Here is a 22,072-nt window from a genome sequence, read left to right as displayed (position 1 = left end):
GAACCTGGCGGATGTGTCTAATATTCACGGAGTGACAGTAAAAAAGAAAAGAAAACACAGGCTGGTAGCCATTACTATACAGATAACTCAACAGTGTGCAAATATTCATCACCCACTAAGCACCTTAGTATGGACACGGCCACATGTCAGCCGCCACTTTACAGCTGCTGATTGCAGATAACCTCATTGTGCAGCTGCCACTCATAGAAGAATGTCATTTTGGATGGTTTTGGGTTTTGGTTTTTTTACATTTTTGGGCAAACCACTAACATATATCACATTTTCTCCAGTCTGCTTGATTTGCCTGAGAATAGGTTTGCATAATCCAGATGAAGTCATTTAGCATGTTAAACATCCAGGAGACAATCGGTGAAGCAGAAGAACAAGCTCAGCAGTATACAGAGCATGTGCCGACATGGCCCCCTGTTATCGTTACCCAGCACCATTGTGTTCAAGTCTTGTTTTGCTGATTGTAGCACTTCTGTCCTGTGTGCAATGCTCCGCTCAGCGCTGGGGGTCACTAGCTTTGTGGCTGCAGCTTGGTGGCGTAGAAGTCCCTGCATGTCTGGCAGCAGCGCTGGTACCACCTCATATCCTGACACAGGTTCTTTTCTCGTACAACTCTGCAGTACACTGTCCATTGGTCACCTGTACACTTGTAGGTCAGAGCCGCTGGAAGAAAAGCGAATAAAGAATAATACATCATACTATATCACAAACCACTAGAAATAGATCTAAGTCATATTACCAATGAGAATTACTATTTAAGGTGGGTGGCACCAAGAGTCTTGCCACATTACATCACCTTTAGGGTATGTCCATATGGTAGAGGGAAAAAATCAATTGCAGAGTTTGGCACAAAAGTTTTATATGCTGCAGATTTGCCAAGGGTGAAATCTGTGGAGAAAATCTGGAGAAAAAGTTGACATTTTCTTATATGTAAATGAGCTGTTTAGATCTATGGACCGGACATAGATCTTTCAGAGAATCTGCCTCCATAGATTATTTTATATTAAGAAGGGCATTACCAGGGTAAGACATGTAATGACTGACAGTCTGCTCTGCTGATCTACATGTCTCACACTGGGAATGCCCCATTCCATTTATAATAACCTCTGGAATCAGACTCTCAGGGGATCTGTTTCTGTGCACTAATGTTACAGCTCATTTACATATTATTCAGCTTCCTATGACCTGCATACGCATATAGATGGCTTAGGAGCGTTATTCTTATGGACAGATTCCCTTTAAAAGGTAATCTACTTTGCCGCATCTGTAATTCATTGTGTGTTCACCACCCACAAATTCTAATGGAAAATCTTCCAGCATTTCTGCTACTTTTGATTGTACCCAAATAATGCATCGTGCTTTGAAAGTGGTTGGAACTTGCTGCGTTTCATCACTGTACTACTTGGTATATTGCAGTATAACCAATATAGTAATTCCACAGGATGCCCACACAGTGCTGACAGTTATATAGTAATACAATATATTTATATTCCCAGGGAAGTATCGAATGGTCTATAAGTCTCCCTACACCAACATGGCGTGCTCTACAGAAGAAACATTACCTCTTAGACCAGTGTTTCTCAACTCCAGTCCTCAAGACCCACCAACAGGTCATGTTTTGAGGATCTCCTTAGTATTGCGTAGGTCATTGAATTAATGCTTGAGAAGGTGATGAATTTATCACTTGGGCAATAATAAGGATATCCAGAAAACCTGAGCTGTTAGTGGGTCTTGAGGACTTGAGTTGAGAAACACGGTCTCAGACCCTGTCAGAAGCCTCTGACATAGCCAAATTGGTTCTTTTTCTCTGCACTGATGAGGTACAAAAACCCTGAAACACGTGTCTGCAAGTGAAGTGTCTGCCTTGGCTTCCTATCCCAAGTCATGTGGCTTTTATGATTGCTACATCCAATAGGTGGCACTAGAGTTCCTGCCTTCGTCCTCTCTGAAGAAGAAGCCTTTTGCACATAGTAATAGAGTAATGCCTATACAATTGTGCTAGCTGCAAAGTCGTATCCAAAAAGTGCTATCAGCAAAGCAATCCACTGTCACAGGTTGCTCCGATGTGACTTTGTTCCCTTACACCGGTCTCTGCTCTTAATCGCTTCTGAAGAATGAATGGAAAACCATTTTCCATCCTTTCTACATCTTCTCAACAACAAAAACAATAAGAGTCTTTCCATATTACCAACCGAGTCTGGGAGACGTGATGGTGTTGGCATTCATTTTTTCATTACAGGCTTCTTGGTGACATTGTCTGTAGGCCACTGGCTTGGACAAGAAGGAACATTCATTTCCATGGCGGCCAGTCACCTTGTGCATACACTGTACCACACGAGACTGCAAGCCTTTCCCACATGTGGAAGAGCACTGTAAATGGAAAACAACAGGGTGAAAAGGGGACACCACTGGTACAAAAGTAAACGTTCACATAGAACAATGACAAAAGCCAATAAAACAAAGACACGTGGAAAACCTCATGGCACATACTTCACACCTTGTGAAGTATAATGAAAACTATTGTTTTCTGCTATCAGCCAGTACTGGCTGGGGAGGGACTGACTGTAGCATTATTGCACCTGTAATAGTGAATTATGAAGATGTTTAAAATAAATGATGCCCTGATAATAGCAGAGATCTGACATCAGTGCACTTTTGGATCAAGACCAAGTTCACAGCAAGGGGCCTAACAACTAATTAAGAATTAGGTATTGTGACTGCTTTCCCTAGGGCGCTCGGTGATGTCAGTGAAATTCACATTTAATAGGCAACACATGTGATTTTATAGAAGGACTACTTGCTGTTTCAGCATGATTGCTTTAAGATTCATTAGGTTACACATGTAAAGTTTTTCAGGCACGGAGTCTATGAAGATTTTGTAATCTACTAACCTTGGACCAGTCTCCAGTCTTCCACTCATAGCAGCCAGTGTAGTCCTCACATTCCTCCTCCTCTCTTGGCCGTGTAGCAGAATCACATTTACCCCTGGTATTGGTGCAGGAAATTCTCCTCTTCTTGGTGCCTCGGCCACAGTCAGTAGAGCACTAATATACACATTAGGAATATATACATGTAAAGAGATTGGATGAGCTCGACAAAGAGGGCTACTGATGTGTCTTTTAGTAAATCCTAGCATCCCCCATCCTGGAGAATCTAATGTTAGAACTATGCATTGTGCCATCCCCAGTTATTCCTCCTGGAACTGTGTAAGTAAACTAACAACTTCATGCTACCATTCTACTTGTCAATTGTGTCATTAGACAGTCTAATGTTCTTAATCAGTGTTGCTAAAAGTATCCTACCACTGGGTATCTACAGATTCTATGCAAACCCATACCATACCAGGTAAAAGTATCCTACCACTGGGTATCTACAGATTCTATGCAAACCCATACCATACCAGGTAAAAGTATCCTACCACTGGGTATCTACAGATTCTATGCAAACCCATACCATACCAGGTAAAAGTATCCTACCACTGGGTATCTACACCTTCTATGCAAACCGATACCATACCAGGTAAAAGTATCCTACCACTGGGTATCTACACCTTCTATGCAAACCGATACCATACCAGGTAAAAGTATCCTACCACTGGGTATCTACAGATTCTATGCAAACCCATACCATACCAGGTAAAAGTATCCTACCAATGGGTATCTACAGATTCTATGCAAACCCATACCAGGTAAAAGTATCCTACCACTGGGTATCTACAGATTCTATGCAAACTGATACCATACCAGGTAAAAGTATCCTACCACTGGGTATCTACACCTTCTATGCAAACCGATACCATACCAGGTAAAAGTATCCTACCACTGGGTATCTACACCTTCTATGCAAACTGATACCATACCAGGTAAAAGTATCCTACCACTGGGTATCTACACCTTCTATGCAAACCGATACCATACCAGGTAAAAGTATCCTACCACTGGGTATCTACAGATTCTATGCAAACCCATACCATACCAGGTAAAAGTATCCTACCAATGGGTATCTACAGATTCTATGCAAACCCATACCAGGTAAAAGTATCCTACCACTGGGTATCTACAGATTCTATGCAAACTGATACCATACCAGGTAAAAGTATCCTACCACTGGGTATCTACACCTTCTATGCAAACCGATACCATACCAGGTAAAAGTATCCTACCACTGGGTATCTACACCTTCTATGCAAACCGATACCATACCAGGTAAAAGTATCCTACCACTGGGTATCTACACCTTCTATGCAAACTGATACCATACCAGGTAAAAGTATCCTACCACTGGGTATCTACAGATTCTATGCAAACCCATACCAGGTAAAAGTATCCTACCACTGGGTATCTACACCTTCTATGAGAACCCATACCATACCAGGTAAAAGTATCCTACCACTGGGTATCTACAGATTCTATGCAAACCCATACCATACCAGGTAAAAGTATCCTACCACTGGGTATCTACAGATTCTATGCAAACTGATACCATACCAGGTAAAAGTATCCTACCACTGGGTATCTACAGATTCTATGCAAACCCATACCATACCAGGTAAAAGTATCCTACCACTGGGTATCTACAGATTCTATGCAAACCCATACCATACCAGGTAAAAGTATCCTACCACTGGGTATCTACAGATTCTATGCAAACCCATACCATACCAGGTAAAAGTATCCTACCACTGGGTATCTACACCTTCTATGCAAACCGATACCATACCAGGTAAAAGTATCCTACCACTGGGTATCTACACCTTCTATGCAAACCGATACCATACCAGGTAAAAGTATCCTACCACTGGGTATCTACAGATTCTATGCAAACCCATACCATACCAGGTAAAAGTATCCTACCAATGGGTATCTACAGATTCTATGCAAACCCATACCAGGTAAAAGTATCCTACCACTGGGTATCTACAGATTCTATGCAAACTGATACCATACCAGGTAAAAGTATCCTACCACTGGGTATCTACACCTTCTATGCAAACCGATACCATACCAGGTAAAAGTATCCTACCACTGGGTATCTACACCTTCTATGCAAACTGATACCATACCAGGTAAAAGTATCCTACCACTGGGTATCTACACCTTCTATGCAAACCGATACCATACCAGGTAAAAGTATCCTACCACTGGGTATCTACAGATTCTATGCAAACCCATACCATACCAGGTAAAAGTATCCTACCAATGGGTATCTACAGATTCTATGCAAACCCATACCAGGTAAAAGTATCCTACCACTGGGTATCTACAGATTCTATGCAAACTGATACCATACCAGGTAAAAGTATCCTACCACTGGGTATCTACACCTTCTATGCAAACCGATACCATACCAGGTAAAAGTATCCTACCACTGGGTATCTACACCTTCTATGCAAACTGATACCATACCAGGTAAAAGTATCCTACCACTGGGTATCTACAGATTCTATGCAAACCCATACCAGGTAAAAGTATCCTACCACTGGGTATCTACACCTTCTATGAGAACCCATACCATACCAGGTAAAAGTATCCTACCACTGGGTATCTACAGATTCTATGCAAACCCATACCATACCAGGTAAAAGTATCCTACCACTGGGTATCTACAGATTCTATGCAAACTGATACCATACCAGGTAAAAGTATCCTACCACTGGGTATCTACACCTTCTATGCAAACTGATACCATACCAGGTAAAAGTATCCTACCACTGGGTGTCTACACCTTCTATGCAAACCGATACCATACCAGGTAAAAGTATCCTACCACTGGGTATCTACACCTATGCAAACCGATACCATACCAGGTAAAAGTATCCTACCACTGGGTGTCTACACCTTCTATGCAAACCCATACCAGGTAAAAGTATCCTACCACTGGGTATCTACACCTTCTATGCAAACTGATACCATACCAGGTAAAAGTATCCTACCACTGGGTATCTACAGATTCTATGCAAACCCATACCAGGTAAAAGTATCCTACCACTGGGTATCTACACCTTCTATGCAAACCGATATCATACCAGGTAAAAGTATCCTACCACTGGGTATCTACAGATTCTATGCAAACCCATACCATACCAGGTAAAAGTATCCTACCACTGGGTATCAACACCTTCTATGCAAACCCATACCATACCAGGTAAAAGTATCCTACCACTGGGTGTCTACACCTTCTATGCAAACCCATACCATACCAGGTAAAAGTATCCTACCACTGGGTATCTACACCTTCTATGCAAACCGATACCATACCAGGTAAAAGTATCCTACCACTGGGTATCTACACCTTCTATGCAAACCGATACCATACCAGGTAAAAGTATCCTACCACTGGGTATCTACACCTTCTATGCAAACTGATACCATACCAGGTAAAAGTATCCTACCACTGGGTATCTACACCTTCTATGCAAACCCATACCATACCAGGTAAAAGTATCCTACCACTGGGTATCTACACCTTCTATGCAAACCGATACCATACCAGGTAAAAGTATCCTACCACTGGGTATCTACAGATTCTATGCTATGCAAACCGATACCATACCAGGTAAAAGTATCCTACCACTGGGTATCTACAGATTCTATGCAAACCCATACCAGGTAAAAGTATCCTACCACTGGGTATCTACAGATTCTATGCAAACCCATACCATACCAGGTAAAAGTATCCTACCACTGGGTATCTACAGATTCTATGCAAACCCATACCAGGTAAAAGTATCCTACCACTGGGTATCTACAGATTCTATGCAAACCCATACCATACCAGGTAAAAGTATCCTACCACTGGGTATCTACAGATTCTATGCAAACCCATACCATACCAGGTAAAAGTATCCTACCACTGGGTATCTACAGATTCTATGCAAACCCATACCATACCAGGTAAAAGTATCCTACCACTGGGTATCTACAGATTCTATGCAAACTGATACCATACCAGGTAAAAGTATCCTACCACTGGGTATCTACAGATTCTATGCAAACCCATACCATACCAGGTAAAAGTATCCTACCACTGGGTATCTACACCTTCTATGCAAACCGATACCATACCAGGTAAAAGTATCCTACCACTGGGTGTCTACACCTTCTATGCAAACCCATACCATACCAGGTAAAAGTATCCTACCACTGGGTATCTACACCTTCTATGCAAACCGATACCATACCAGGTAAAAGTATCCTACCACTGGGTGTCTACACCTTCTATGCAAACCCATACCATACCAGGTAAAAGTATCCTACCACTGGGTATCTACAGATTCTATGCAAACTGATACCATACCAGGTAAAAGTATCCTACCACTGGGTATCTACAGATTCTATGCAAACTGATACCATACCAGGTAAAAGTATCCTACCACTGGGTGTCTACACCTTCTATGCAAACCCATACCATACCAGGTAAAAGTATCCTACCACTGGGTATCTACAGATTCTATGCAAACCCATACCATACCAGGTAAAAGTATCCTACCACTGGGTATCTACACCTTCTATGCAAACCGATACCATACCAGGTAAAAGTATCCTACCACTGGGTGTCTACACCTTCTATGCAAACCCATACCATACCAGGTAAAAGTATCCTACCACTGGGTATCTACAGATTCTATGCAAACTGATACCATACCAGGTAAAAGTATCCTACCACTGGGTATCTACAGATTCTATGCAAACTGATACCATACCAGGTAAAAGTATCCTACCACTGGGTGTCTACACCTTCTATGCAAACCCATACCATACCAGGTAAAAGTATCCTACCACTGGGTATCTACAGATTCTATGCAAACCCATACCAGGTAAAAGTATCCTACCACTGGGTATCTACAGATTCTATGCAAACCGATACCATACCAGGTAAAAGTATCCTACCACTGGGTATCTACAGATTCTATGCAAACCCATACCAGGTAAAATTATCCTACCACTGGGTATCTACAGATTCTATGCAAACCCATACCATACCAGGTAAAAGTATCCTACCACTGGGTATCTACAGATTCTATGCAAACTGATACCATACCAGGTAAAAGTATCCTACCACTGGGTATCTACAGATTCTATGCAAACTGATACCATACCAGGTAAAAGTATCCTACCACTGGGTATCTACAGATTCTATGCAAACTGATACCATACCAGGTAAAAGTATCCTACCACTGGGTATCTACACCTTCTATGCAAACTGATACCATACCAGGTAAAAGTATCCTACCACTGGGTATCTACAGATTCTATGCAAACTGATACCATACCAGGTAAAAGTATCCTACCACTGGGTGTCTACACCTTCTATGCAAACCCATACCATACCAGGTAAAAGTATCCTACCACTGGGTATCTACAGATTCTATGCAAACCCATACCAGGTAAAAGTATCCTACCACTGGGTATCTACAGATTCTATGCAAACCCATACCATACCAGGTAAAAGTATCCTACCACTGGGTATCTACACCTTCTATGCAAACCGATATCATACCAGGTAAAAGTATCCTACCACTGGGTGTCTACACCTTCTATGCAAACCCATACCATACCAGGTAAAAGTATCCTACCACTGGGTATCTACAGATTCTATGCAAACCCATACCAGGTAAAAGTATCCTACCACTGGGTATCTACAGATTCTATGCAAACCCATACCATACCAGGTAAAAGTATCCTACCACTGGGTATCAACACCTTCTATGCAAACCCATACCATACCAGGTAAAAGTATCCTACCACTGGGTGTCTACACCTTCTATGCAAACCCATACCATACCAGGTAAAAGTATCCTACCACTGGGTATCTACAGATTCTATGCAAACCCATACCATACCAGGTAAAAGTATCCTACCACTGGGTATCTACAGATTCTATGCAAACCCATACCATACCAGGTAAAAGTATCCTACCACTGGGTATCTACAGATTTTATGCAAACCCATACCATACCAGGTAAAAGTATCCTACCACTGGGTATCTACACCTTCTATGCAAACCGATACCATACCAGGTAAAAGTATCCTACCACTGGGTATCTACACCTTCTATGCAAACTGATACCATCTACAGCTTCTATGCAAACCCATACCATACCAGGTAAAAGTATCCTACCACTGGGTATCTACAGATTCTATGCAAACCCATACCATACCAGGTAAAAGTATCCTACCACTGGGTATCTACACCTTCTATGCAAACCCATACCATACCAGGTAAAAGTATCCTACCACTGGGTATCTACACCTTCTATGCAAACCCATACCATACCAGGTAAAAGTATCCTACCACTGGGTATCTACAGATTCTATGCAAACCCATACCATACCAGGTAAAAGTATCCTACCACTGGGTATCTACACCTTCTATGCAAACTGATACCATACCAGGTAAAAGTATCCTACCACTGGGTATCTACAGATTCTATGCAAACCCATACCATACCAGGTAAAAGTATCCTACCACTGGGTATCTACACCTTCTATGCAAACCGATACCATACCAGGTAAAAGTATCCTACCACTGGGTATCTACACCTTCTATGCAAACCCATACCATACCAGGTAAAAGTATCCTACCACTGGGTATCTACACCTTCTATGCAAACTGATACCATACCAGGTAAAAGTATCCTACCACTGGGTATCTACAGATTCTATGCAAACCGATACCATACCAGGTAAAAGTATCCTACCACTGGGTATCTACAGATTCTATGCAAACCCATACCATACCAGGTAAAAGTATCCTACCACTGGGTATCTACACCTTCTATGCAAACCGATACCATACCAGGTAAAAGTATCCTACCACTGGGTATCTACAGATTCTATGCAAACCCATACTATACCAGGTAAAAGTATCCTACCACTGGGTATCTACACCTTCTATGCAAACTGATACCATCTACAGCTTCTATGCAAACCCATACCATACCAGGTAAAAGTATCCTACCACTGGGTATCTACAGATTCTATGCAAACCGATACCATACCAGGTAAAAGTATCCTACCACTGGGTATCTACACCTTCTATGCAAACTGATACCATACCAGGTAAAAGTATCCTACCACTGGGTATCTACAGATTCTATGCAAACCGATACCATACCAGGTAAAAGTATCCTACCACTGGGTATCTACAGATTCTATGCAAACCCATACCAGGTAAAAGTATCCTACCACTGGGTATCTACAGATTCTATGCAAACCCATACCAGGTAAAAGTATCCTACCACTGGGTATCTACAGATTCTATGCAAACCCATACCATACCAGGTAAAAGTATCCTACCACTGGGTATCTACAGATTCTATGCAAACCCATACCAGGTAAAAGTATCCTACCACTGGGTGTCTACACCTTCTATGCAAACTGATACCATACCAGGTAAAAGTATCCTACCACTGGGTATCTACAGATTCTATGCAAACCCATACCATACCAGGTAAAAGTATCCTACCACTGGGTATCTACACCTTCTATGCAAACCGATACCATACCAGGTAAAAGTATCCTACCACTGGGTATCTACACCTTCTATGCAAACTGATACCATACCAGGTAAAAGTATCCTACCACTGGGTATCTACAGATTCTATGCAAACCGATACCATACCAGGTAAAAGTATCCTACCACTGGGTATCTACAGATTCTATGCAAACCCATACCAGGTAAAAGTATCCTACCACTGGGTATCTACAGATTCTATGCAAACCCATACCATACCAGGTAAAAGTATCCTACCACTGGGTATCTACAGATTCTATGCAAACCCATACCAGGTAAAAGTATCCTACCACTGGGTATCTACAGATTCTATGCAAACCCATACCATACCAGGTAAAAGTATCCTACCACTGGGTATCTACAGATTCTATGCAAACCCATACCATACCAGGTAAAAGTATCCTACCACTGGGTATCTACAGATTATATGCAAACCCATACCATACCAGGTAAAAGTATCCTACCACTGGGTATCTACAGATTCTATGCAAACTGATACCATACCAGGTAAAAGTATCCTACCACTGGGTATCTACAGATTCTATGCAAACCCATACCATACCAGGTAAAAGTATCCTACCACTGGGTATCTACACCTTCTATGCAAACTGATACCATACCAGGTAAAAGTATCCTACCACTGGGTATCTACACCTTCTATGCAAACCGATACCATACCAGGTAAAAGTATCCTACCACTGGGTATCTACACCTTCTATGCAAACCGATACCATACCAGGTAAAAGTATCCTACCACTGGGTATCTACAGATTCTATGCAAACTGATACCATACCAGGTAAAAGTATCCTACCACTGGGTATCTACAGATTCTATGCAAACTGATACCATACCAGGTAAAAGTATCCTACCACTGGGTGTCTACACCTTCTATGCAAACCCATACCATACCAGGTAAAAGTATCCTACCACTGGGTATCTACACCTTCTATGCAAACCGATACCATACCAGGTAAAAGTATCCTACCACTGGGTATCTACAGCTTCTATGCAAACTGATACCATACCAGGTAAAAGTATCCTACCACTGGGTATCTACAGATTCTATGCAAACCCATACCATACCAGGTAAAAGTATCCTACCACTGGGTATCTACACCTTCTATGCAAACCGATACCATACCAGGTAAAAGTATCCTACCACTGGGTATCTACAGATTCTATGCAAACCGATACCATACCAGGTAAAAGTATCCTACCACTGGGTATCTACAGATTCTATGCAAACCCATACCAGGTAAAAGTATCCTACCACTGGGTATCTACAGATTCTATGCAAACCCATACCATACCAGGTAAAAGTATCCTACCACTGGGTATCTACAGATTCTATGCAAACTGATACCATACCAGGTAAAAGTATCCTACCACTGGGTATCTACAGATTCTATGCAAACTGATACCATACCAGGTAAAAGTATCCTACCACTGGGTATCTACACCTTCTATGCAAACTGATACCATACCAGGTAAAAGTATCCTACCACTGGGTATCTACAGCTTCTATGCAAACCCATACCATACCAGGTAAAAGTATCCTACCACTGGGTATCTACACCTTCTATGCAAACCCATACCATACCAGGTAAAAGTATCCTACCACTGGGTATCTACACCTTCTATGCAAACCCATACCATACCAGGTAAAAGTATCCTACCACTGGGTGTCTACACCTTCTATGCAAACCGATACCATACCAGGTAAAAGTATCCTACCACTGGGTATCTACACCTTCTATGCAAACCGATACCATACCAGGTAAAAGTATCCTACCACTGGGTATCTACAGATTCTATGCAAACTGATACCATACCAGGTAAAAGTATCCTACCACTGGGTATCTACACCTTCTATGCAAACCCATACCATACCAGGTAAAAGTATCCTACCACTGGGTGTCTACACCTTCTATGCAAACCCATACCATACCAGGTAAAAGTATCCTACCACTGGGTATCTACAGATTCTATGCAAACCCATACCAGGTAAAAGTATCCTACCACTGGGTATCTACACCTTCTATGCAAACCGATATCATACCAGGTAAAAGTATCCTACCACTGGGTATCTACAGATTCTATGCAAACCCATACCATACCAGGTAAAAGTATCCTACCACTGGGTATCAACACCTTCTATGCAAACCCATACCATACCAGGTAAAAGTATCCTACCACTGGGTATCTACACCTTCTATGCAAACCGATACCATACCAGGTAAAAGTATCCTACCACTGGGTATCTACAGATTCTATGCAAACCCATACCATACCAGGTAAAAGTATCCTACCACTGGGTATCTACAGATTCTATGCAAACCCATACCATACCAGGTAAAAGTATCCTACCACTGGGTATCTACAGATTCTATGCAAACCCATACCATACCAGGTAAAAGTATTCTACCACTGGGTATCTACACCTTCTATGCAAACCGATACCATACCAGGTAAAAGTATCCTACCACTGGGTATCTACACCTTCTATGCAAACCCATACCATACCAGGTAAAAGTATCCTACCACTGGGTATCTACACCTTCTATGCAAACTGATACCATACCAGGTAAAAGTATCCTACCACTGGGTATCTACAGATTCTATGCAAACCGATACCATACCAGGTAAAAGTATCCTACCACTGGGTATCTACAGATTCTATGCAAACCCATACCAGGTAAAAGTATCCTACCACTGGGTATCTACAGATTCTATGCAAACCGATACCATACCAGGTAAAAGTATCCTACCACTGGGTATCTACAGATTCTATGCAAACCCATACCAGGTAAAAGTATCCTACCACTGGGTATCTACAGATTCTATGCAAACCCATACCAGGTAAAAGTATCCTACCACTGGGTATCTACAGATTCTATGCAAACCCATACCATACCAGGTAAAAGTATCCTACCACTTGGTATCTACAGATTCTATGCAAACCCATACCATACCAGGTAAAAGTATCCTACCACTGGGTGTCTACATCTTCTATGCAAACCGATACCATACCAGGTAAAAGTATCCTACCACTGGGTGTCTACACCTTCTATGCAAACCGATACCATACCAGGTAAAAGTATCATACCATTGGCTATCTACAGTTTCTATGCAAACACGGTTACAGACTACAATCAAAACCCTATGTAGTCTGATCTTGTGGTCTTACTATCTTCCATCTGTCTGCTGCATCTTGATGCGATGTATATGTCCTAATGCTTACATAAATGGAGGAAACACTTGCATTTATTTCCAAGATTAAGAGAACTGCTATAGAATAGGATTTTACATACAAACTTACATTTTATTTGTTGAACATCATGTATAAGTCTGATTTATAATACTGTAACAAAAGCTCTTCCCTGGTGCACTGATATATAACACTGCCTTTGGGCAAAATTTGATCTGTGAGCTGAAGTGACTGAACAGTGGCCAACATGAGAAATAAACCCTCAGAATCAGAGCTGCAACAAAAGACATTTTTCATTTAGTATTTGGAAATCGTCCCATTTCATTTTTTGTAAGTCGTGGCATGCTGACCTTCATTCGGAAGTAATTCCTTAATAATGAACATAAAGCAGCAGAAACAATTTGTGCCAACTTCAAAGCAGAATCATTCATTTTTGGGAAATATGATTCCATGAACTAAACTCTGTCGTAAAACCTGGCATCTAGTCTAACCAAGGTCTTATTGTAAGACAGGTCCATCTATAAGCTAATGATCAACACAAAAAAGGGCGACAACGGCTACTTCTATCATTATCATGCTGTCACTAAATGAGAGCCCAACTGTACTGACTTACAGACTCCATCAGGCGCTGTACGGACAGAGATAGCCAATGGAAAAATACCTCTGTATGTATGGAGTCTGAACCGCTATCGATGTCTTGTCAGATATTTACAGAATCTGAAGGTAAAAAAAACTAATGAAGCCGCAATTCATTACGGTTTTTGCTCTGTGTTTTTGTCTGGTTTTGTGCCTTTTTGTTTGCACCCAACTCATTATTCTATTTGGCCCTTTTTTACATCTATTTTCTATTTGTTCCCACCGTTTTGTGGTTGGAGTTTAGCGATTCCAGGTGTTTTCGTCTGCTTCATCAATTTATGACTTTTTAAAAAGTTGCATAATTTGGAGTAACTGCACTCCAGTTCCCCCTCCCCCGGTGTGGTTTTATGCATATCTTTAAAAGGTTGCATGTTTTCTGACACTTTGAAAAAGATGCAACTTTTCACTAAAAAAAAAAAGGTCGCAAAAATTTGTCAGTAACAGGAAAAAAGTTCATTTTTTACTTTGCTCCAAAATCATGAACAACTACCGTATATACTCGAGTATAAGCCGACCCGAGTATAAGCCGACCCCCCTAATTTTGCCACAAAAAACTGGGAAAACTTATTGACTCGAGTATAAGCCTAGGGTGGAAAATACAGCAGCTACCGGTGAATTTCAAAATTAAAAATAGATGCTCCATACCGTTCATTATGGCCCCATAGATGCTCGACATAAAGCTGTGCCACATATAATGCTCTGCACCGTTCATTATGGCCCCATAGATGCTCCATAGAAAGCTGTGCCATATACAATGCTCTGCACCTTTGATTATGGCCCCATAGATAGCTGTGCCATATACAATGCTCTGCACCTTTGATTATGGCCCCATAGAAAGCTGTGCCATATACAATGCTCTGCACCTTTGATTATGGCCCCATAGATAGCTGTGCCATATATAATGCTCTGCACCTTTGATTATGGCCCCATAGATAGCTGTGCCATATATAATGCTCTGCACCTTTGATTATGGCCCCATAGATAGCTGTGCCATATATAATGCTCTGCACCTTTGATTATGGCCCCATAGATAGCTGTGCCATATATAATGCTCTGCACCTTTGATTATGGCCCTATAGATAGCTGTGCCATATATAATGCTCTGCACCTTTGACCTTTGATTATGGCCCCATAGATGCTCCACATAAAGCTGTGCCTTATATATAGTGCTCTGCACCGTTGCCCCATAGATGCTCCACATAAAGCTGTGCCTTATATATAGTGCTCTGCACCGTTGCCCCATAGATGCTCCACATAAAGCTGTGCCTTATATATAGTGCTCTGCACCGTTCATTATTGCCCCATAGATGCTGCACATAAATCTGTGCCATTGCTGCTGCTGCAATAAAAAAAAAAAAAACACATACTCACCTCTCTTGCTTGCAGCTCCTCAGCGTCCCGTCCCGGCGTCTCTCCGCACTGACTGATCAGGCAGAGGGTGCCGCGCACACTAGTACGTCATCGCGCCCTCTGACCTGAACAGTCAGAACAAGAGGACGCGAAGACAGAGCGGCGCCCGGCGGGTGGAACGAGGGAAGGTAAATATGTAATACTTACCTGCTCCCGGCGTCCCGCTCCTTCCCCCGGACAGCTGGTCTTCGGTGCCGCAGCCTCTTCCTCTGTCAGCGGTCACCGGCACCGCTGATTAGAGAAATGAATTATGCGGCTCCACCCCTATGGGAGTGGAGTCCATATTCATTTCTCTAATGAGCGGTCCCACGTGACCGCTGAACAGGGGAAGAGCTGCGGCACCGAAGACCGTGGGACGGGCAGGGGGAGCGCCAGGAGCCCCGGAAGCAGGTAAGTATGCCTCAGCGCCCTCTCCCCCTCACCCGCCGACCGTGACTCGAGTATAAGCCGAGGGGGCACTTTCAGCCCAAAAATTTGGGCTGAAAATCTCGGCTTATATACGGTATAATGAATTTGGATAGGCGCAATAAATCTCAGCGGGTATAACAAGACAAAAAAAAGAAAAATGATTGGAAAAAATAAAAATAAACACAAATGATGAATCGGGGCTAGTGATGAGCGAGTATACTCGTTACATGGTCGGGTAACAAACAGGTAACCCACACATGTACTCAGGCTGTCAAGCATTCGCAAAGCATACAGCTACGAAGACGAGCACTTCCAAATACTCGGAGACCACCCGAGCATACTTGGGGAAATCTCGAGTAACAAGTACACTCGCTTATCACTAATCCGGGGCCTAAATTCCCACATGATTTAGTCCTGTGCACTATAATGGAATGCTATTAAAGTGAGCCTGACAGCTGACACGTGCTACTCGATCCACAGGCAGCATGTATCAGATCGTGGCTGCAGGATTTCAGCCATACATGCTTAACTCTGAAATGTTGTGGCGTTTCAAAGAAAAAACATTGTTTAATAGCTAGAGTAGTCTGACAGGTCTGCCACTGCCTGACGGGTCTCTCCCTACCTGCGTATACAGGAAGAGACATGTCATTCCAGGGGAGCAGGTGAGGAGAGGCTGCCGGAGACCTACCTGTCCGACTAGTTTCCTGTACGGCTCGGTCTCCAGCGTCTTTAGAGCAATGTTTTTCTTTGAGTTAAATATATATGGCTGAAATCATACAGCCAGTATCTGATACCTGCTGCCTGTGGATCGGGCACCATGTATCAGCTGGCAGGCTCCCTTTAAAGCTCCCTAGAAAACAAGGTCTTTTGAACATGAGCTTTTAAGAACTATCTGCTGCGGAATTTCTACAGTGGAATATCTGGTCTATGTTTCACGAGGGCATCGGGCCTCTGATCTTACTTGAATATTGTGACTATAAACCGTTCACACCACTAATATAATCCAATTAAGGATTCAGTCTCTGAGCTCAGTTTGTTTATGTAAAATGTTCATTTATCATACCATGCCACAGTTCGTCGTCTCCGCAGCCTGTGGATGACATTTTTTTAAGCCAGCATCCACCATTCTATACTACACCGCAGCATACATGCCTCTTATGCAAATACCCGTATACAGCTACGTGCATGAGAACCTAAAACAGCCAAAACTTCACTAAACCACAGTAGTTTGCCACAATTTTAAGAAAATCTCACCAAAAATTGTTTTATGACTTCTAATGTGTAAATATGCCATTGTGATAAAGTATTAAAGGGATTTTGACCAAAGTCTGTAGTCATGTGTGTGACTGCAAACACTCAGGATGACATCCATGTGCAGAGCGTGCTGCTAGCAATATGCATCATTCTATAGAACATGTCTATCTGCTCCCTAGCCCATAATCACTATTGATCCACAAAAAGAGAACTGAACTAAGGATGACTGGAGAGTGGAGACAGGGCCGGCTCCAGGTTTTCGTGGGCCCCGGGTGAAAGAGTCTAAGTGGCCCCTTTAACACATATCACAATTCATAATGCACAGTTACAGCAGAGAAATATAGTCATAGTACAATGCCAAAGATTTCTCTTTTTACATTACATGAGTGATATGTATTGTAAATTTTTCAATAGGTCAGAAACTAGACAGTATAGTCCTCCATACAGTATTATGGGCATCACATAATGCTCCATGCAGAATAACGTGCCCCATATATTGCTCCATACAGTATTATGGGCACCACATAGTGCTCCATACAGAATAAAGTGCCCCATATATTGCTCCATACAGAATAACGAGCAACATATATTGCTCCATACAGCATGCAATGCTCCATACAGTATAATGAGCCACATATAATGCTCCATACAGTACAATAAGCCACATATATTGCTCCGTACAGTATTATGGGCATCATGCACTCACCGGCCACTTTATTAGGTACACCATGCTAGTAACGGGTTGGACCCCTTTTGCCTTCAGAACTGCCTCAATTCTTCGTGGCATAGATTCAACAAGGTGCTGGAAGCATTCCTCAGAGATTTTGGTCCATATTGACATGATGGCATCACACAGTTGCCGCAGATTTGTCGGCTGCACATTCCAAAGATGCTCCATACAAGGCAGGATGGATCCATGCTTTCATGTTGTTTACGCCAAATTCTGACCCTACCATCCGAATGTCGCAGCAGAAATCGAGACTCATCAGACCAAGCAACGTTTTTCCAATCTTCTACTGTCCAATTTCGATGAGCTTGTACAAATTGTAGCCTCAGTTTCCTGTTCTTAGCTGAAAGGAGTGGTACCCGGTGTGGTCTTCTGCTGCTGTAGCCCATCTGCCTCAAAGTTCGACGCACTGTGCGTTCAGAGATGCTCTTAGGCCTACCTTGGTTGTAACGGGTGTCGATTTGAGTCACTGTTGCCTTTCTATCAGCTCGAACCAGTCTGCCCATTCTCCTCTGACCTCTGGCATCAACAAGGCATTTCCGCCCACAGAACTGCCGCTCACTGGATTTTTTTTCTTTTTCGGACCATTCTCTGTAAACCCTAGAGATGGTTGTGCGTGAAAATCCCAGTAGATCAGCAGTTTCTGAAATACTCAGACCAGCCCTTCTGGCACCAACAACCATGCCACGTTCAAAGGCACTCAAATCACCTTTCTTCCCCATACTGATGCTCGGTTTGAACTGCAGGAGATTGTCTTGACCATGTCTACATGCCTAAATGCACTGAGTTGCCGCCATGTGATTGGCTGATTAGAAATTAAGTGTTAACAAGAAGTTGGACAGGTGTACCTAATAAAGTGGCCAGTGAGTGTATATTGCTCCATTCAGAATACTAGGCCCCATATAATGCTCCATACAGAATAATAAGCCCCATATATTGCTCCAAACAGTATATAATAGGCCCCATATATTGCTCTATACAGTATAATGAGCCCCACGTATTACTCCGTACTGTATAATGGGCCCCATATATTGCTCCATACATAATGGGTCCCATATAATGTTCCATACAGTATATGATGGACTCCATATAATGCTCCAGTATATGATGGGCCCCATATATTGCTCCATATATAGCTGGCCCCATAAAATGCTCCATACAGTATTGGATGGGCCCCATGGAGTATAATGAGCCCCGTATATTACTCCATACAGTATAATGAGACACAAATAATGGTCCATACAGTACAATAAGCCTCAACCTAATTCTCCATACGGTATATCATGGGCCCCATATAATGTTCCATATAGAATAGTTTCCATATAATGCTTCATATATAATGGGCCCCATATATAATGCTCCAGTGTATGATGTGCCCATATCATGCTCCATATATAATTGGCCCTATATATGATGCTCCAGAGTATGATGGGTCCATATATGATGCTCCAGTGTATAATGGGCTCCATATATGATGCTCCAGTGTATAATGAGCCCCATACATGATGGCCCCTATATATGATGCTCCAGTGAATGATTGTACCCATATATAATGCTCCAAATATTAAAAAAATTAAATACTCACCTCTCATCACTGGCTGCTGCTCTGCTCCGGTCTCCTCAGCGTCGTCGTCTTCCAGCTCTCTGAACTGTGACTGCTCAGGCAGAGGACGCACAGACGTGACGTCATCGCGCCCCCTGACCTGAACGTCACAGTCATCAAATGCCACAGCGGTGGAGCTTGGAGAGGTAAGTATCACAAGTGCCGGGACTCTGATCAAGCGGAGGGGCACACTTGCGCGTGTCTACACTAGCACAGACACCGGGCCCCCATAGTGCGCAGGTGTCCCTGACTGCGAGTGGGCCCCCCCGTTCAGGGCCCTGACACTTGGCCGGGTACGGACGCCGGTCCTGGCTGGAGATAATGGACTCTAGAAAGTGACGGGTAGTTTATGCTGAATATATACACATTATATGACAAATGTTTATACAATGACATCAAACTCCACATAAGACTTAAAGATGACTATAGTGTTATGAAATCCTTACTTGTGACCACTCTGAAGCCTCCCAGATGGACAGGCAGTCTTGACCTTCACATGGCTGTCTGATTGCAGGTTTGGGTCCCGTGCAGTAAATATCCCGAGTGTTGACATATGTGCCATTTTGCAGCTGGAAGACACAGGACACCTCCCTCTGCTGGAAGCCTTTTTCACAGGTGGCTGAGCACTGACCCCATGGACTTGTCACCCATCTGAGGAATTAAAGTACTATATTGTATTCAAATGACATTGATACCTCAGCTGATAATGATGGTTTGTCCAGAGCTATATAAATAAAATGCACTTGTCTTTTCAAGTAACTTTCAGAAAATACCTGTCATTGCAAAATAGGCAGCCGTTGAGTACATGAGGAGTAACAACATTCCTGGACATTATACAACTTGTATCCTGCTATTATTTTTACCAGCTATCCCTTCAGCAGGCTAGACGGTGAATGCTAACTTATGATGGGTTCCCAAACACAGTACACATAGATATAAGGTAGTTCTTTTCTTCTGTCTGTAAGTAACCTCAATAACATCATGCAGCAATGCTGAGCAGTGCAGATGTGAATCCAGCACAGTAGTAAACTAAAACACATACTAAAAAAGCAACAGCTCTGACCTGTGTTTGTGTCGAAACTCAGCTCCTCTCCATCAATGTCAATAAGCACATAGAATCTGATTTTTCAGTGAGTTGACAATCCAAACTGTTTTGAGCAGGATGGATTTTAGCAAGTTTTTTAAGTGATTGACGAGTTCAAGGGGAGGAGAAGTGGTACATAAGTGGAGAAAAATCATATTTTCCAATAAGATACTGTATACTGCAGTTTCTTATATTCACTTATAATTATTTTCTTTTACATACAGCTGATGTAAACCAATGTCACAATACAAATTGACAACAAAACTAACTTAAGCTTAGACCTGATGAAGCATTCAAAATCCATGACCAAACAGCTGTAAAATCCAGTGACAGTAAACTTAGCATTTTAGCCCAGTGCATGGTATGCACTGATGTCTTTCATATGCAAGCGAACCGCCAACTCTCTTCCCAAAGTTTTTCCAAGAGGAAGACGCTTCAGAAAATGGCAGCAGTTTATTTTTCTGATGCATCTTTTTGTGGTTTTTTTAAGGTTGTTTCCCGAGAACTTTTTTCAGCATTTTGGCCGTCAAAGATCTTTGGAGCTGTCTCATTGCCTTGTATCGTAAAGTAAAAAGTGTCTACAGATTGGAGAATGCTTTGAGAATGGTTTATTCACCTTTAACCTCTTGACATCTTTGGAAACATGAAGCAGTTAAAAGGCACTCAAAAGACTATTGCATAGGAATGCATATGTTTATTCTTTTGAGCTTTTTCTGGTGGATTTCAGAGTGGACCAGCCTAAAAAAGATGTGTTCACATATCCATAGATTGACAGCGTTCACAAGTACAAGTGTGTTTATTCTCTACCCACTGGTCTAACTGACAGCTGCAGCTTGTACTGAGCTGTGGTAGAGTTCAGCAGGAGGAGGAGGGACACTGAGGTGCTGTCCGACAGGATAGGTGGGTCGAGAATGATTCTAGGCTTAAAAAATTATTATACATCCATTCTAACCTGCAATCCTAAGAGAGCGGTTTATTAATATATGCAGTTTGTATTGTGATACCTGTTAACATCCACTTCAATGTATCAGTGCCGTCCATAGCATGTCCAGGGAGGAAATATATGTGTCTCAGGGTTGCCTGCACTGATGTGCGGGAACCACCATAGTGTGTAAGCAGGCAACCGTCTGTGATCTGTTTTTCTCTCTTTTCATAAAAGTAAGAACATTTTTCTGAAACTCCAAATCTCCTCTATAAACATATAATAAGGATCTGCC

General features: G+C 42.3%; 1 protein-coding gene across 3 annotated transcripts in view; it reads right to left on the bottom strand.

Annotated features, from left to right (window-relative positions):
- Window positions 1–255: 255 nt before the first annotated feature.
- The window catches only part of ADAMTS17 (ADAM metallopeptidase with thrombospondin type 1 motif 17), a 383,062-nt gene continuing 361,245 nt past the window's right edge, over window positions 256–22,072 (bottom strand). For 2 of the 3 annotated variants that reach the window (XM_077263365.1, XM_077263367.1), the window contains 4 exons: window positions 20,218–20,422; window positions 2,901–3,053; window positions 2,202–2,379; window positions 256–672 (listed from right to left, as the gene is read on the bottom strand). In XM_077263365.1, coding sequence (XP_077119480.1) covers window positions 521–672; window positions 2,202–2,379; window positions 2,901–3,053; window positions 20,218–20,422 — 688 coding nt within the window. In that variant the 3' untranslated portion in view covers window positions 256–520. The remainder of the gene's footprint in view (window positions 673–2,201; window positions 2,380–2,900; window positions 3,054–20,217; window positions 20,423–22,072) is intronic. The other variant, XM_077263366.1, reaches the window with a different exon arrangement.

Source organism: Ranitomeya variabilis, chromosome 5, assembly GCF_051348905.1.
Source record: "Ranitomeya variabilis isolate aRanVar5 chromosome 5, aRanVar5.hap1, whole genome shotgun sequence".
In the NCBI taxonomy this organism is placed as follows: Eukaryota; Metazoa; Chordata; class Amphibia; order Anura; family Dendrobatidae; genus Ranitomeya; species Ranitomeya variabilis.
Note: the sequence above shows the minus strand (reverse complement) of the source record. Positions and strands in the feature narration are given on the sequence as shown.